This window comes from Diplodia corticola, assembly GCF_001883845.1.
Source record: "Diplodia corticola strain CBS 112549 chromosome Unknown scaffold6, whole genome shotgun sequence".
NCBI classification, from domain to species: domain Eukaryota; kingdom Fungi; phylum Ascomycota; class Dothideomycetes; order Botryosphaeriales; family Botryosphaeriaceae; genus Diplodia; species Diplodia corticola.
This window is the reverse complement of record NW_017971485.1, coordinates 48,627-66,122: the sequence shown is the minus strand read 5'-3', so window position 1 is coordinate 66,122 and position 17,496 is coordinate 48,627. Positions and strand designations below refer to the sequence as shown.

Below are 17,496 nucleotides of genomic sequence, written 5' to 3'. Positions count from 1 at the left end.
CCGTCCCAAAAAGCAAAACAAGGGCCAAAAAAAAATCAAAAAGAACAGGATGGTCACTACGAGGGTCGAACTCGCGACCTTGGCGTCAACTTCTAGTCCTCAGGGAGGACTGCCAATATTAGCACCACGCTCTAACCAACTGAGCTAAGCGACCTGTTTTTGAGGTGTTTGGATGCCACAATCGAGACCCGGAGATGCTCGGTGTGTAGGACAACGCCAAGTGAAAGATGTTATATATGGTAGCTACTTGGAGGCCGAGGTGGTTGGACAGACCAACGTGGAGGGTTGTGGTTGTGGCTGTCTGGTAAGCAAGCAAACCTGGAAAAGACGAGCGGGACCGTGGCATTTACTGCAACGCAATGGTAGAGTAGTAGGCTGGCGGGTCATGTTCAAAATCAACACGCGGCTCCTCGTATTCTTTCGCGTTTCCAACAGCTCATGGGACCGGGGTATGAATCGTGTTGCCTTCTGGGTTCGCTGGCGGCGCTACAGCTCATAATATGCAGGAGACGCTGGGCCAGTCTCGCCATGGCGAGACTCACCGGTTTCCACCCTCACGCAGCACCGCTGAGCCACGTGGACGCCGATGGCTCAGCGCTGGCGGAATTGGAGTCTGTGTGTCGACTTGGACGTCGGGGCCGGGGCTTAGAGCGGCCCATACGTCGTCAGCAGGCGACGGCGGAAAAGTGCGCGGGGCGTGTTCGGGAGATGGTAGGTAGTAGGTAGGCGGATGTGCAGGGTCAGGATTGTGTGGGAGGTGATGGACGGTGGGGCCCGGGGGCTGGTGCTGGACCCTTAAAGACGCGAGTCGTGCTTTGGTGTGCAGGATTTTCAGCGGGCCAGGTGGACTCAAAGAGTTTTCGCAAAGTGGCCAAGAGGAGGCGTGGTGATGTAACTCCGGACACGATGCAGCGCGCCGGACCGGTGAGAACAGCGTGCGAGGAGGGAGGGTGGGTTGTCCAGCGTACGTAGTAACCATGTACCCCGGTCCCGCCCCGCCGTCTTCTAGAAGCGCTGCTTGGCGTCCAGCACCGCCGCCGTCACCCGCCGTCGGCCAGACCGCGAGCCCGCATGATGCAGCAGCCAATGGCGCGCAGCACGCTGGGTTGGGCAGTTGGTCGCGTGCAGAGTTGCTTGTTTCTGTGTTTGCCGGGTGCCAGGTGCCAGGTGCCAGGTGCCAGGCCGCCGCGGAAGAGAGGGGTGCAGTGGAGGGGCGCATGCGCGTGGACGGACAGCAGCAGAGGAACGGGGAGCATGATGTCCTTGCCCAGCCAGTGCACGCCGGGCCGCGTCGTGGCGGCGAGCCGTGACTGGGCCGTGACTGGGCCGTGACTGGCGGGGAGGGCGCCATGCGCTATGGATCCGCGCAGTGCAGCTGGCCATGGCACTAAGCCGCACAGAAGCCGCAGCTGTGCCATGCTGTTGCCGACACGGGCTGGCTGATATGAAGCGGGAGAAGGGCGCGCGAGAGCTGGCAGCTCGCAGCTGGCAGCTCGCAGCTCGCAGCTCGACGACCGCGGCTTGTTGGCGATAAGCCCCGCGATAACCGCTCCTGCCCGCCAGCCTTGCACCCGCAGCCGTCGCCGCGTGCACCGCCCTGTGTTCCTTGACGGATTGGTATACGGATTACAGCTGTGCCAGACGGTGAGCGCGCCCAGGGCCCCTTTTCTTTATAGCAGCCGGAGCTGCGCCGCCCCATGCTCGTCACTGACATAAGCCTTGCTCAATGCGCGCCAGACCAGGGCCCGGCGCTGTCGTCCAGTAATCGTCGCCGCTCCGAGCACGACTCTCCACCACGCTCACTCAACCCTCCAAATCCGTTGCCACGCCACCTCTCGGAACTCCAAGGTTGCCTCCCTCCCTCCCGCGAACGGGCCTTTGCTGGCGATCCCTTCCACGCGCTCGAATGGCTCTGACAAACCTCCCCCGTCCCATAAACAGCTCCAGCTCCCGCTCCCCCCCTCTGCGCCGCGCCCGCCTCTGCGACTCTCTCCTTGCCCTGTACCCCTCCTTGAGCGCCCCGCGGCCGCCATCCTGCCCCACTGGACCGCCAGCCGAGCGGCGCCTCGGAACATAACCCAGCATGAAGTTCGGCCACAATCTTGCCCGCAACCAGGTCCCCGAATGGGCTTCCCACTACATCAACTACAAGGGCCTGAAGCGGCTCGTCAAGTCGGCGGCTGAGGCTGTCAAGAATGGAGCAGAGGCCGATCTGGCGGGTGAGCATGCGCCGGAGCTTGCATAGAAGCCTGACTCGCCGCAAGGCCCATGTGTTGCGAGCCCGCTGCTAACCCTGTAGGGCAGAATTTTTCTACTCGCTCGACCGCAACCTCGAAGATGTCGACGGCTTCTACAACAAGAAGTACGCCGAGTCGGCGCGCAGGCTGAAACTGCTCCACGACCGCTTCGGCCGCGCCACCCTGTTCTCCGACGGCATCGACAGGGATGAGTTGGAGGACCTCGTCGGCGCCCTGCTCGAGCTGCGCGGCCAGTTGAGGAAGCTGCAATGGTACGGCGAGGTCAATCGCAGAGGCTTCGTCAAGATCACGAAGAAGTTGGACAAGAAGGTGCCCAACTCGTGTACCCAGCAGCGCTATCTGGCCACCAAGGTTGACCCAACCCCGTTTGCTACAAATCACAAGTTGCAGCAAGACATGAAAGCCATCAACGACTGGCTTTCCGGGCTTGGCGAGGCCAAGGTGTTCGACGACGCCAGCTCCGTCCACTCCACTGCCTCCCTGAAGAGGGTGTCGTCGAAAGCCGTCCTCAACCTGCCCTCGGGCCTGTTAGATACCCTAGACCAGGCCATCCGGAATGATGACGCCTCGAAGCTAGAGGGGCTCCTTCAAGACGCGAGAGCGGGAGAGGACACGGGTAGTCCTGCTTATCAGAAGCTGCTCCTCAACCTCCTGCAGCGCTCCCTCTCTTCCAGGTCCCGGCAGTGCGTCCAGAAACTGCTGTCTCAGCTCACATCCCTCGATGACGAGGACGACCTGAACAAGCGGAACTGTATTCATAGACTGGTGATCGCTGTCGGCCGTGCAAAAACTAGCGAGGCCCAGAACGGCGGCCAAAGCCAGAGTGCGGGCCCTTTCCTTGGAATTCCGAACGATGCCGCGAATTTCATCTCCCCAGCCGAGTCTCCAGTGCACCTGCCTCCGACAGTCTCCATCACCGAGCAGCAGTCGAACAAGCTGCTGGCTGCCGATGACGAGTCCGTCCTTGTGCTCTCCTTCCTCCTCGACAGCTTGAAGCCTGAGCAACGCTCCGCGCTATCAGCTCGGGATTCCTATGGAAGACTTCCGCTCCACTATGCTGCCCAGTATGGCTTCGTCGTCATCTGCAAGATCGTCATCGAGCACATGCAGAAATGGGGTCAGTTCGACGTTTCCCGTGGGATTGATTCTCCCGAATGGCATGACTCGGACGGTTACGCGCCTCTCCACCTCAGTGTCATTGGTGGTCACCCTCTGACGACGAAGACGCTTTTGGACTCGGAGAGATGGCAGGACTCTGACGAGAAGATCTCCATCCGGAAGTCGGTGTCCAAGTCTGGCGCTGTGTTGTCGCTCGCCGCAAAGTCCAACTTCGTCCAGATCGTAAAACTTCTGGTCGATGCTGGCGTGGACATCAACTATCAGGATGAGCAGGGCGAGACTGCCTTGCATCTGGCAGCTCGCTACGGCCACACCGAATGCGCAAAGACGCTCATTGCCGGGACTTCGGATCAAACGGCCAACATCGAACTTGCTGAGAACGCTTTTGCCTGGACTCCTCTTTTCATCGCCTGCGTCGATGGCCATTTGGACGTCGCCAAGCTGCTCATCGAGGCCGGAGCAGAGTTGGACAAGGCGGATCTGTCCGGCTGGACACCCAAGGAGCATGCTGCCTTGAGAGGTCATTTGGATATCGCAAACATTTTGGCCGAGCTTACGCCTCCCCCCGCTGCAACGGACGAGCAGGAGCAGGAGAAGGGGCAGCAACCGCCTGTTCGCTCGGAGTCGCCGCCACAATCTTCCATCGAGGACAGGCGATCTAACGTGAACAAGGATCTCCGCATACCGGAGCCTATCAAGACTTTCGGCCATCGGTACCTGCAGAAGGAGAGCATGGTTCTCGTCAGTCTTGGCAGTATGGACATGCGGAAGCATGTTGAGCCCGTCAAGCTTGACGACATCCACATCTCTGATGCTCACGCGACGCAGCTTGACACTGCTCTCTCCGTCGTTGTCTCTGCTCAGGGGGCGTCTGGGGAACCAACCGTCATTGACCTCCCAGTTCAGGAGAACATCAGTACCGACCCCATAACCTTCTCGACCATGGACGCTTCTAGGGTTAAGCTTCTTTTCGACATCGTCCCTACCTATGCTGGTTCGAAGGAGCGCGTAGTCGGACGTGGTGTTGCCATGCTGTCAAGTGTCAGGCAAATGGTCGGCTCTGCAAGGATGAACCTCAAGGGCGACATCAGCGTCCCAATCATCGCTGCCAACACTTTGGAAGTCATTGGAACCGTCAACTTCAACTTCCTCGTCATTACGCCCTTCTCCCATCCCAACCTGTCCATCACGGAGAATCAAACGTATTGGAGGAGTATGGCGTCGACCATGGTCATTGGACACAGAGGTAAATCCGACTTTGGTTTTCTATCTTCCTGCGTATTCCTAACTTGTTTGAAGGTTTGGGCAAGAACCTCGCATCTCGGAAGTCCTTGCAATTGGGCGAGAACACGCTTCAGGTAGGGCATCTATCAGATACAGCGAGGATGGGAACTGACGATACACGTAGTCTTTCATTGCTGCTGCCAATTTAGGAGCATCTTATGTTGAGGTATGTTGCACACGCACCCGTTCATGTGGTATTTCGCTGACTGTACATAGTTTGGTATGACTGCAATACCTGCACCAAAAGTTGTTTGTGCTAACGATCTCAAGATGTTCAACTGACCAAAGATCACGTCCCTGTCATTTACCACGACTTCCTTGTTAGCGAAACTGGAATTGACGCACCGGTGCATACCTTGACGCTGGACCAGGTAAGTAGAGGTGGTGCGTATTGCCTCAGATACGCGATGGCTGATGCTCTGTCAGTTCCTCCATGTGGGCGAGCAGAAGTCACCTCGTTCCTCAAGGCCGTCGTCTCCTGTTGAGGCCAAAGCTGAGAACAAGGATCTCGCCAAAGTTCGGGCCCGGCCACGCTCGTACTCCGTCGATGTCAAGAAGGAGAGTCAATCCGACCTCAACGAACGCATGAAGCATACCCGCGATTTCAAGACGAAGGGCTACAAAGGCAACAGCCGTGGCAACTTCATCCAGGCACCCTTCACCACCCTTGAAGAGATGTTCAGGAAGCTTCCTGAGTCGATTGGCTTCAACATTGAGATGAGTGAGTACATACATAGCATCCTTTGTTGAACCGTTGCTAAAATATGCTAGAATACCCAATGTTGCACGAATCTGAGGAGCATGACATGGACACATACGCTGTCGAGTTGAATTCTTTTGTGGATACGATCCTCAAGCAAGTCTACGATCTCGGCTCAAAGCGCAACATAATATTCTCGTCCTTCCATCCCGACATCTGCCTTATGCTGTCCTTCAAACAGCCCTCCATCCCCATTCTCTTCCTCAGTGACGCGGGTACCTCCCCCGTCGGAGATATCCGGGCCAGCAGTGTTCAGGAAGCGATTCGTTTCGCTTCACGCTGGAACCTCCTCGGTGTCGTCACTGCAGCGGAACCCCTGGTCATGTGCCCACGCCTGGTCAGAGTCGTCAAGGAGTCTGGTTTGGTTTGCGTCAGTTATGGCACACTGAACAACGACCCCGTAAACGTGCAGGTAAGCGTCAATATCCTTACCTTCCCTCCAGGAAACTCGGTACTGAACGGAAACCTCCTCAACAGCGGCAAGTCAAGGAAGGCATCGACGCCGTCATCGTCGACAGCGTCCTCGCCATCCGCAAGGGCCTCACCGCGCACGAAGAGGAGAAGAAGGCGAAGAAGGCGAGCGCCGCCGCCGTTGCGGCCGCCCAAGCGAACGGCGCCAACGGCACCAGCAGCGGTGTCGCCGCTGCAGCCGACGCAGCCGCCGCCGCCGTCGCCAAGGAGACGCAGAGCAACGGCGACCTGCCCCCGGAGATCGCCCGCATCGTCGACACGGTCAACGGCGTGCCCGTCTACGCCGCCCCCAAGGGCGATGCCGCCGGCGGCGACCCCGTCAATGGAGCTGTTTTCTAGAGGTAGAAGAAAAGTGGTTTAATTCTGAAGTCGTGTGGGTTTCCTCTTTTTGGCTAAAAAGGCACTGTGAACCTCTTTCAAGCTCTGCTCCCTTTAGTGAGCGTGGATCCTCGAATGCATTTTCATCTTTTTTTTCTCTTCTTGCTGGCGGTTGCTCCTCATGATTGTTGGTGCTGATTCCTGCTCGATATACCCTCAGCCCGCTTCAACACGCGGGCGGAGCTGTCCTTTTGTTTTTACCGGGCCGTTTTTACATCTGGGGAGGGATACCCTGGACTTTTTCTAACGAGGAAACAAATCCTCTTGTCCCCTCGACACACATTGTCATGAGCGAAGATGGAAATGAAGTGCATCTGTGATGAGCGGTGGTAGGCGTTGGTTGTCCCGGCGGTCTTCTCTCTGCTGTCCACGGAAAAAGAAACGAATATTTATGGCAATTTGATGAAAGCATTCTTCACCCGTTTTATGTGATGCACTTGTGTAACCAACTGTCATGCTCTCCCCCACTTCTATGTTCTATATATCTGTATGCACGGTCGATGCCTCTACGCCTCTCCTCTCACCGGCAGAGCGAATCGAAATTTTCTATGAATGACAAGTCCGGAACCCACAGGAACGACTCCCGGAACGACTGCGGCCGCCATCAATCACATTCTCTGCCGTTATGAAGATCACGTCGATGACGCTCATGTAGATCCTGAAATCAAAGCGAAATATGGAGAAGAATATTTTAGGAAGCAAGCATCCATCCAACGCCATCCGTGCCCACGCCCAGAAGTCCAACTGAACCCGTGTACGCTATGCAAATCCGGGAGGATACACCCACAAATGAGAGAAGGAAGAAAAAGGACCCTTGATAAAACGCATTTCTGCAAATGAAGTCTGGTCATCAAATCTCGCCGTTGCCCAAGCCCTCGTCCTTGACAGGCGATGACACTGGCGATTCGTATGCGACTCCAGCCTCAGTCGGTTTCGGAATCCAACCGAAGCGCTCGTCGATCTCGTCGCGGCTCATGGTTCCCACGAGGGCGCGCTCGATGAAGGTGTACCAGACATGGTGCTTCGGGCCTTTCTTGCGGTGCTTGTTCTTGTTCTTGTTCTTCTTTTTCTTTTTCTTTTTCTTCTCGGCGTCGATGTTCTCGCCTTCGTCTTCATCTTCGTCTTCTTCCTCGTCATCGTCGGCTTCGTAAACTTCGTGGTACTCGTCATCTTCCTCCTCTTCGTGCTCAACCAGCCCATGCTCCCGCTCGTCTACGTTGCTCCCAATCAGCTCGTTCATCACATCGACAACATCCCCCAACTCCACGTCTTCAACGCCGCCCAACCCCTTTGTGTTCTTACTCTTCTTGTTGAAGTTTCCAATCCTCCTCGCCAAATCGATGTAACTCCGCATGGTCAAGTCCTTCAACTTGAACGAATCACTCTTGTTGTGAGTTTGGTAGAAGACCTCGAATTCGAATGGGAGCGGGTGTGGAGTCGGATGCTTCGGCTTCTTGCCGTGGTGCTTGCCGTTGCGCCAGCGCTGGGCACCGAAACCGTCGCCATTATCCGCATCGTCGCCATCCGTATAGTCAGCATACAGAAGGGAGGTTGGATTGACGGTAGTGTTGTCGCTGGCAGCAGAAGTAGTGGTAGCGAGGTAGGCGGCCGACTTGAGGAAATCATTGTTGAGACGAGTCAAGTTGGCGAAGTACTGGGTGTAGCCGAGGAGGGACAGGGTTTGCGGCGAATAGGCGGGACCCGGAGGTGAGGACTTGGAAGGCGGCGTGGGAACGGTGAACTTGTACTTCTTCTTCTTGTGCTTCTTTTTCTTCTTGGAAGACTCTTCGTGCTTGGACTTCCTCGTGGGGAAGAATTCGTCGTCATCGCCCTGATCCTGGTACGCATCTGCCAAATCCCTCTCAAAGATTTCTTGAAGACGTTCTCCGGGCAGATGTCGAGGATGGTCCAGACGCCCGAGACTTTCCAAGCCTGTGATGTTGTAGTCGAACACTCTCAGGGTTGGGAAGTAGTTCGGAACAATGGAAGGGCCGATGAGGGAGTAGCTGAAACGCTCCCCCCAGGGTCCGCCGATCTCGTCCAAGAAATGTTTGTTTCCCTTCTTCCCCTTTTTCAACCCAAAGAAATCCTGGACCTTTTCGAACATTGACTCATCGTCATCCTCTTCTGCCGCAGTCTTGGCGCTCTTCTTGGGACTGGGCAGGTTCGCCCACTCATTCCGCAAGTCCATCAAGTAGTCAGGTGCGCCCATTGTCGAAACCTCGCCCTCGCTACTGGGATTTAGGGAGATCTTCTGCTTCAACGAACCCTTCATCTTCCCCTTCTCGGTCGACGGCCTGATATCGTTGAAATCCTGCAGCTGGAAATGGTCGATGTTCATGTGGCCATACAGCGAGGCGACTATAACGTCGCGGTACTGGCGCTGCCACAGGGCATACTTTTGCCAGCAAGTCTCATCCCAGCTCTGCTTGTTCTCGGTGCGGGCGGGCGGCACGTGTCCGATCAGCATGGCTTTCATGCCGCGCTCACGCAGGATCTGTAGCTGGATGCGCAGCCATTCCATATGCTCGTAACCCGGTTCAGACTCCATGGCGCAGCCGTCGACAGCCGAGTTGGAGTCGAAGAAGTACCTTGTCTCACGTCAGTTGTCGAGCGCCATAGGCTTGGTGATGCCTTGTGCAACCGGACTCACATGGTGTTCAGGCTGAAGACTGCCAGTTTGTTCGGGATGACCTCGACCTGGAACCAACCGCCTCGCTGGAATTGATGCCTTTGCTCCTCGGGAATCATGCTCCGCCAAAGATCCAGATAGGTCGAAGTCCAGTGGTTGGGGCCCTCGAGGAAAATGTTATGCGGCAGGATGTCATTGTTTCCAAAAGTCGGGACGATGGGTACGATGAAGTCGTTGGTAGGGTCGTCATCGTCATCGTCGGAGCGAGCAAAAACCTCTCTGAACTTGTTGACGATGAGCTGGTTCAGCTGGATGACCTGGTCATTGCTGCGCGGGTATTCCTCGTCGTTGTCGTGGCGAGCCGAGTCGCCGGTCCAGACGATGAAGTCGATGTCATCGCGGATGTTGTCGCGGATCCAGTCAAAGGTTGCGTTCACCAGCGTCAGCGGGGAGTCGCAGCCCGACGTCTCAGCGCCGTAGTAGCCTGCCGGGCCATGGCCACGGTGGCAGGCGCCCTCCTTGGCGGTGCTGCCGTAAGTCTTGTAGAAGGGGTCGGGGTGGAAGTCTACATGTCGGAGTCAGGATGCGAGCGACTGGCGAAGACGGGGGGTGGCCAATTGCGTACCGGTAATGTGGAGAAATTTGCCGGTTAGAGGACGAGAATGTGACGACGAGGGGAGAAGCGAGGCGGGCGGGTGGTTGCCGATTGCTGCAGGTACGCTAAAGGCGCAGGCTGGCGAGGCAATCAGCGTCGAGGCGAGGGCGCAGGCCAGCGGTAGGGCAGGCCGCACAATCATGGTGCAAGGAGAGGCAGGAGGACGAGAGAGCAACCAGGCGGCGGCTGAAGGCTGGTCGCACGCGCTCTATATCGGGTTGCCCGTCGGCGGCGGAAGTGCGAAGGCCAGGCGCAACTTGGCAGGCGCGCGAGGCACGTCTCTTCCTACGACACGAGCATAGGGCAGGCGCGGTGATTGGCAGGCCGGGCCCATGACGTTGCGGTCAAGGCCAAAGCCACCAAGGTGCTCATTGTCCACCGCTCGCTCTCGCGCAGCCCAACGTCGCGTGGCAACCTCCCGTCCGGTCGTGTGATGCACACGCTGCTGCACTCGCTGCCCACGCTGTTTCTGTTCCACCCGGCCAGCAGCACGCGAGCCTGCTTATTCGCGCAAGTCACACGGCTCGGCGGACACATGTTTTCCTCGCGAGCCGAAGCTCGAGAGCCGAAACACCCCCTTATTAGCACGAGCTGCCCGTGAAGAAACGCTGGGGAAAACACGCCCGACGAGGCGCCGACAAGGCATCAACACCCGGGAGTTCGGCATCACCACCACCGCAAGCGGCCAGCTGTTCCGCCCGCTCTTTTGGTGCCACGCACCCTCATGCTCCACACTACTTTGGCTATCTCATGCTTACGTTGATTCTCGCCGCTGACTGTAGCCCGGAAGGCGGAAAACAAACACGAAGACGTCTGTCCGATTGTTACGTTTTCATTACACAGGGCGTTCAGTACCACGCCTCGCCCCTCGAGACACCAGACTAGCTGGAAAACTTTTACCCTGCCTGCTTACCGCCTCACAAGAACACCCCGCAATGCTTCCTTCCCCGCATTTTCGCCGGCTTATGTGCGTGAGCGTGACGCGCCTCAAAGGCCATTGTGTCATCCACGATGCACCCTGGTTGGACCATGATCTCTTTTACCATGCAGCTGATCCCACGCTCGTGCTGAGGCGTTTCACCCACCTCTCGAGAGTTCTGGCGCACCACCGACGACGGACGAGTCTGGGCTGGAAGGTGTGAAAGCCTCCCCGCCAATGACCACGGGCAAACCAAGCACGGCGGAAACGCCGACGTTGGAAAAAGGGCGCAGGGGAGATCAGCGAACGCATGCATGAAGGTCACAAGCCACTAAGAATAGAAACGAATCGAAGAACCGCGGGCAGACGGTCCCTGCGAGTACCTTTGCCTACTCGAGACCGCGAAGCAATTCTCGCTTCTGTTCAAACTTCCTTGGGGCACCTTGAGAGTACTTGTTGATAGTATGTATTCGTGAGCTGTGTCATGGAGAACATGATTCGAGAGGCCTTAGGCTGCACCCATCTGATAAATCCCCACGTTCTATGTAGTTTTATTTTTTACTCCTACGTGGAAAGGCTTCTCGGGATTTCCAAGTTGCCCTTCTGTCACACCGCCCTCTAGCGGGAGTAGGTACCTAAGACTGTATCATAACCCTATGCTGAATGAGTCACCTTGAAGATAAAAACAGTAATGCTGCCACATATGCTTGCTTTCTGCTCGCCCTGTGACATTTGCGCAACCAGAGGCTAGACAAATAAGAGAAAAATGAAAGGATAACGAAAATCACGTACTCGGCCTCGCCAGGCCCCTTTCCCATCTGTGCCGAGCGCCTGTCAAATATGCAAGCGACGTTGGGGTCGTGAAGCCAACTAATGATGCAGCCCATCAAACGAACGCAATCCCGACGGAACTCCTTGATAATTTCCACCACGGGGCTCGGCCCGCAAATAGAATCCCACGAGGAAAAGAAAGCTGGAATAGACCAAGATACCCAAACACCATGCTATGCTTTGTGGATGCAGAGATCAATGGCAAACATGCCCCCGCCATAGCTTATGAAAACGCCGTTTCCCATGCCTGTGGATCTCAGGTGCCACTGTCACGTGGCTTTTGTTTCTTCCCCGTTCGTCACCTTGTCTTTCGACTGCTCCGTACTCGCGCCTTGCCCCTTTTCTTGAGACCCAGGCTCACCCCTGCCCTTTGGCTCCGGCTTGCCGCCCGCCTTGGAGTTTTGACCGTCGACCTTGGTCTTGTCGTGCTCGCCACCCGTCGTCTTGGCCTTGTCTTCGGATATTTTTATCTTTTGATACATGTCATTCAGCTTCGAGCCTTCCACACCCTTGCTGGGCCAGAAGTTGTTGGCAATGAAATCCCTGCCTCTGGTTAGTCATTGCATGGTTCCGAAGCCGAGCTGATTCGTCTTACCATAAACGAGCCTTTTCCGTTGGGCTCGCTCTGTCCCGCAAGCCCACTGAAATGAATTGTCCGACCTTCTTGAACTCCTTCTTCAACGACAAAGACCTTTCCACACGGTCAGGCATCTTGACTGATGTACACTTGACAAGCGCATCGAGGTTCTCTTGCACAGGCTTGAGCATCTTCGCCGACTGCATGTCACGACCGGAATGACCATTCAAGGCGCTTGATTCGCGACGATGGTGACTCTCGCTGGAGTTCCGAGGTCGCTCGTCAGGCCGGTGGTGCTTGTTTTTCGACTTGTGCTTGTCATCAAGCTCACCACTGGCCTTGCGGCGGATTTCAGGAGTCCCGTTTCGGTCGGGCTTCTCTGAACGACGATCCAAACTATGACGATGCTCGCCGTGACGGTGCTCGCCGTGACGGTGCTCGCCGTGCCGGTGTTCATTGTGACGATGCTCGTGACGATGCTCGCTGTGGCTCTGGGTGCGGTGACGAGCCCTGTCTTGCTCGCGGTTGACCTTGCGCATGTTGGCAGGACCAGGACTGGCAGAAGCACTTCCTTGCTTCTCTGGACGACGCGAAGCGCTCCACTTCTTGTTGTTGCGATGATGGTTATCCAAAGCTCTCTTCGCCGCAGCGTTTGTGCCGTTGGAAGCCTTATCCTTCAGGACGCTGATGAGGTAATTGGCTCGGCGAACAAGGTGGACCGCGCCTGGTGATTTGGCGTTCTTGTCTTCGGCTTTGCTCCGCTCCTCTTTCTTATCCACGCGGTGCTCCTCCAAGAAGAATTTGTCTTGCATGCCAAGCTCTGCATCATCGCGAATGGCGACCCACGAGCCATAGCCATGTCTGGAAATCCCAACCGCAAGCATTCCATCCTCCCGTGCACCCCAGGGACACGTGTAGTGGGCAGGTTTCGAAGCCTCTGGAAGCCGGAGGTTGCGCCAGTCAGAAGCTGCAGCAACAGCCTCTTTGATGAGTCTCATCTCGTTTGGCCGCTCCAAGATCGTCTCGGCATTGAGTCTCTTCACGCCCTTCCAGTCGAACAGGATGGCCTTCTTATCCTTCTTGGTAAGGATCTTATTGTTTTCACGTGCCATCGCCTCGTTCTTTGCTTGTTCTTCCCTCAACAGATCTCGGCAGTGGTCCATCACTTCTTTCAAGGTTGCCTTCACAACATCTCTGTCGCGATTTGTCAACCTGGCTTCCTTGATCATTTCATCGCCACGTTCCTCAATGGATCCGAATTTCTCGTGCGCTCGGATGAGGTTTCGAATCTCTTTCTCAGACAAAGGCCGTTTCGGATCGTCGTCAGGGCTGGATTCATCACCCGATTGAGCAGCTTCTGCAGCCTCTTGAGCAGCCTGGCGAGCTCGCTTCTTGGCAGCGCGTTGCTCACGCTCCTCGTCGGGCGCCTTACGCTTCCTAGGCTGGCTCTGCTCGATTTCCTTGGCGAGAAACTCTTCGTCTTGCTTGCGCTTCTCCTCCGCTTTGAGCTCCTCAAGTTGGTCTTTGGGAATGATGTCGTCCCACTCAAGGTCGAGCTTGACATCAGTGTACTCAAAGCTCTTAAGGAACTCCTCGCCACCGTCAGTGGTGATGCCCTCAGGCTGTTCTGTTTTGTGCTCCTCGGCATTCTCCAAGACGGCGTCAATGTCAAGCTCTTCCAGTTTCCTCTGGTTTCCAGTTTGCTCGAACATCTTCTGACCACGTTTCTTGAGGATGCGGTTGATGTCGTCAGATGAAGTCGGCTCTGCGACAGCCCTAGCAGCTCGATCGAAAGCCTCTTTGTCGCCCTTGTCTGTGACGGCGCGCTGAATGGTGATGTATTCGAGCATGAGCTTGTTGCGTGCTCGCTCGAGAACTTCCTCTTCAACAGTGTCCTTCGACACAAGTCGGTACACCGTGACGGGGTTCTTCTGACCGATACGGTGAGCACGAGCCATAGCCTGAAGGTCAGCCTGAGGATTCCAGTCGGAGTCGAATAAAATGACAGTATCAGCTGTCATCAGGTTGATGCCAAGGCCACCAGCTCTGGTGGAGAGCAAAAAACAGAAATCCTGACTCTGAAAAGCATTGAAGTGGTCGATAGCCTGCCGTCTTTGGCCGGAGGTGATGGTACCGTCCAGCCTCTGGAATTGATATCCGCGAAGCTGCAGATAATCACCGAGAATGTCCAGCATCTTGACCATCTGACTGAAGATCAGGACACGGTGATTATCTTTCTTCAACTTCGTCAACAAACGGTCGAGAAGCATCATCTTACCACTGCTTGTAACAAGCGCCTTGAGTTGCTCTTCCCGGCGGTAGTTACCTGCAAGCATGCGTTCCTCAGCACCAGCAAACATGTAAGGATGGTTGCTGGCCTTCTTCAATTCCATCATGATGTTGAGTAGTGACTGCTTTGGGCCCTTGGCACTTGCATTCAGGGCGGCATAGTTCCTGGTCAGGATGTTTTTGTAATACTCGAGTTGGAGATCAGAGAGTTCGACGCGAATGATCTTCTCGGTCTTAGGCGGCAAGTCGTTCTCTACCTTCTGCTTGGTCCGGCGAATCATGTACGGGCTGATTGCATTAGTGAGCTCGGCAATCTTCTGACTGGCAGATTCTGACTGCAGGTCAATGTTCTCATCGACTTCGATCATCCCGGGCATGATAAAGTCCATCAGGGCAGAGAGCTCGCCCAATGTGTTTTGCATGGGGGTACCGGTGATGAGGAGTCTACTTGGTGCCCCGAAGTCCATCAGCTTGGCGTATAGCTGAGACTCACGGTTCTTCAGTCGATGAGCCTCATCTACGGCCATGAACTGCCACTTTATCTGCGAAAGGAAAGCGGAGTCGGCAAGAACGAACTCATACGTCGTCAGGAGCACATGGAACTTAGTCCTCTTGGGGTTGCCGTCGACCAGCATTTCGTACTCGCGGATGATCTTCCGAGAGGCTTCGTTGCCGTTGTAGACAACATAGTTTATGTCAGGTGCCCAGTTGTCGAAGGTCTCCGCCCATGCAGGCAGGGTTGAGAGTGGGACGACTACCACAAACGGCCCTTGTTGGTTACGATCATGTCGCAACCAGTTCATGAAGGACACTGTTTGCACCGTCTTGCCAAGACCCATTTCGTCGGCAAGAATGGCATTTTCTCCTTTGCACCAGTGGTACGCCAAGAAGCTCACACCTCTCAATTGGAAGTCTCTGAGCTGGCCGAACTTAATGTAATCGGGTTGCTCGCGAATAGCGACGTACTTCCGACGCGTGGCGATGCTGGACTCACGCTTGTCGGAGACGGGAACTTTCGAGGATCTGTCGAGGTACCGGTCAATCTGCTCTTGTGCAAGCTGACCGACCAATGAGGCCGGCTCCCAAGTAGATTCCTCGTACGGGAGAGCTCTCCCTGTAGCAATATGTCAGTATTTAGAATTACAGGTATGTAGGGGTTGCAAATACATTTCACGAGGTATTCCGTTTCCTCCTCACCCTCCTGGGAAGCGATGACACGTTCAACGTGCTGTGAATCCGCGTGAAGGTCTTCGACCTTCTCACGGTCGAGGTTCCACTTCTCCTTCTCTTCGGAAGGAACCTCGGGGTCACCCATTATCATGATCTCTTCCAGGACGATCTTGCGAAAGTAGTTCTCGACTTTCCTGAACCCTTTGTATCCGGCCAGCGAGTTGAACTCCTCATACGTTGCGTGAAAGGGAGCCTTGCCAACCCATTTGATCTGCTCATACAGTTAGCAGGAATGGCTCGAGAGATCATAGACGAAGGGCAGCATACCAGGTACTCGAAATCATATTTCGTCAGGCTGTTCATCTCTCCATCTAGTCGACAGTTAGGCATGCAGGTCCGAGGGGGTGTACCTGGTACTGACCGGATTCTTCTCTTCGCCGATGGAGGATGATTCTGTCAATCTGCGGACTGTCATCCTCCTCGGTAGCGACCCAGTAATTGGGCGTCATCTCCTCTGATTCCTCGCTGAACATGTCGTCGTCATCCTCGTTATAACTCGTGACCTTCGCGGCATTACGCGTTGAGAAACGAACTTCGGCCTGCGAAGGTGGTGCTCGTCCTGAGGCCACCAAGTGTCGGTGTCTTCGTTGTTTCTTGGTGGGAACTTGACGGCGACCGCCAACGTAAGCGTCAGAGTCAGACTCCGACCCAGAAGGTGAGGGAGGGTCCGGCGAGGGGCGACGAGAGCCTAAGAGGAAGTCAGCTTGGCCACGAAGTTGAGTACTCGACTGGTCCAGTGACAACATACCTCTAGCAGGAGCAGTTGTTCTCCGCTTCTTCCGGCGGGAATTGACAGCATCGGAATCAGAGTCATCTTCCTCGGAGCTGCTGTCAATCTGTGGAGAGGTGTCAGTGGAAGTGAAACTAGAGATGCATGCGCGGAGGATAACATACCACGCGACGGTTTGCGCGAGCGCGGCCCTACGGCAGAGTTCAGTGAAGAGTCCAACACGATTAGTTATGAGAACGCACGCTTCTCCTGAGACCGTAGAGCTCTGGATTCTGGTTTATGTACTCATCATCTTCAACACTAGCTTTCCGTTTCCGGGGTCTCTGCGAGTCCTCCGATGATGACCGATCAACTTCTTCGTTGTCTGACTGGACAGGCGGCGTCTCCGACTCGTAGTCTCCGTCTTCTGAGCCCTCCGCATCTTCGCTGTGGGACGAGTCCGACAGCGCTTCTACCTCGTTATCCTCATCTTGTACGGGACTCTGGGCATCGCTGGATGGCGATAGAGCTGCGGCGGCACGGTTCGTGGGGTCGGACAGTTCGCTTTCGCTGGGTGCGTCTTCGTCGTCGGCGTTGGTCACATTGTGTGCTAAGGGAGAGCCATGACCGTTGACTATGGGCAGAGAGGTGGTCGGATTACCCGGAGAGTGCATGAGGATGGACCCGGCTGGATGGAGGAGATGGTCAGCTCGATTTCTCGATGGAAACGTGGCCCGGCGGAGTGAATCAAGGTGCATTGGAATCGGCGAGGTTACGCGACCAAGAATCTTCAAAAAGCGACTTAAAGGGTCTTGACGATGAGGAGAAAACAGGGTCCGACCGCAAAATGATGGTCGTGATGACTTGAGGCTGGGAACGATGAAGACGTGTGAGGAAGGGGTCAATGGGGCGCTGAGGGGGCTAGAGCAGACTCTAGGGTGGTAGAAAGCCGTAGCGATGAGGGTATACACCAGTATACTCGACTATGCGAGCATCTGAGATGACGGCATGGTATATGAGGTAGGGTATGATGGCCTTCGCCGAGCGCTCCAAAGGCAGCAGGGCGGGGCGACGTAAAGCAAGCATGAGAAGGGCAGGGTGACAGGAAAATCGGGCACGTACAGGCCATGGCTCGAGGCTACCGGGTGGATATGCACTTGGCGCGGGAAGGTGTCGTGGTGGGTGGTGGCTCCTGGTGTCTCTCGTGTATGGAGTGTGAAGACGAGCGGCAAGATGAGCCTTCGCCGACGCAGCAGCCCTATGGAGCGCGGTCAGATCCAGGCCACCCAAAAATAGCCTAGCGCGCTCGCTGGCTGGAACTCGTACCGGCAACTGAACGCAAAAAATCCGCTGGCACCGGCGCCGGCTGGCAAGATGGGGAGCA

General features: G+C 55.9%; 3 protein-coding genes across 3 annotated transcripts; 1 reads left to right on the top strand and 2 right to left on the bottom strand.

Moving 5' to 3' along the window:
- Nucleotides 1-2,083: 2,083 nt before the first annotated feature.
- BKCO1_600024 (glycerophosphodiester phosphodiesterase gde1) lies at nt 2,084-6,231 on the top strand (the record flags this gene model as incomplete). Its single annotated transcript, XM_020277891.1, has 9 exons — nt 2,084-2,219; nt 2,305-4,623; nt 4,677-4,735; nt 4,786-4,827; nt 4,878-4,881; nt 4,932-5,032; nt 5,088-5,382; nt 5,433-5,833; nt 5,899-6,231. The coding sequence occupies 9 exons, from the start codon at nt 2,084-2,086 to the stop codon at nt 6,229-6,231; spliced, it is 3,690 nt and encodes a 1,229-aa protein (XP_020133755.1).
- An 889-nt stretch (nt 6,232-7,120) lies between these two features.
- BKCO1_600023 (vacuolar endopolyphosphatase) lies at nt 7,121-9,699 on the bottom strand (the record flags this gene model as incomplete). The annotated part of the gene is made up of 3 exons (XM_020277883.1): nt 7,121-8,861; nt 8,924-9,467; nt 9,528-9,699. The coding sequence occupies 3 exons, from the start codon at nt 9,697-9,699 to the stop codon at nt 7,121-7,123; spliced, it is 2,457 nt and encodes an 818-aa protein (XP_020133750.1).
- Nucleotides 9,700-11,576: 1,877 nt separating this feature from the next.
- BKCO1_600022 (chromodomain helicase) lies at nt 11,577-16,870 on the bottom strand (the record flags this gene model as incomplete). Its single annotated transcript, XM_020277872.1, has 8 exons — nt 11,577-11,850; nt 11,903-15,287; nt 15,341-15,614; nt 15,671-15,714; nt 15,765-16,091; nt 16,152-16,239; nt 16,298-16,324; nt 16,376-16,870. The coding sequence occupies 8 exons, from the start codon at nt 16,868-16,870 to the stop codon at nt 11,577-11,579; spliced, it is 4,914 nt and encodes a 1,637-aa protein (XP_020133749.1).
- Nucleotides 16,871-17,496: the final 626 nt, after the last annotated feature.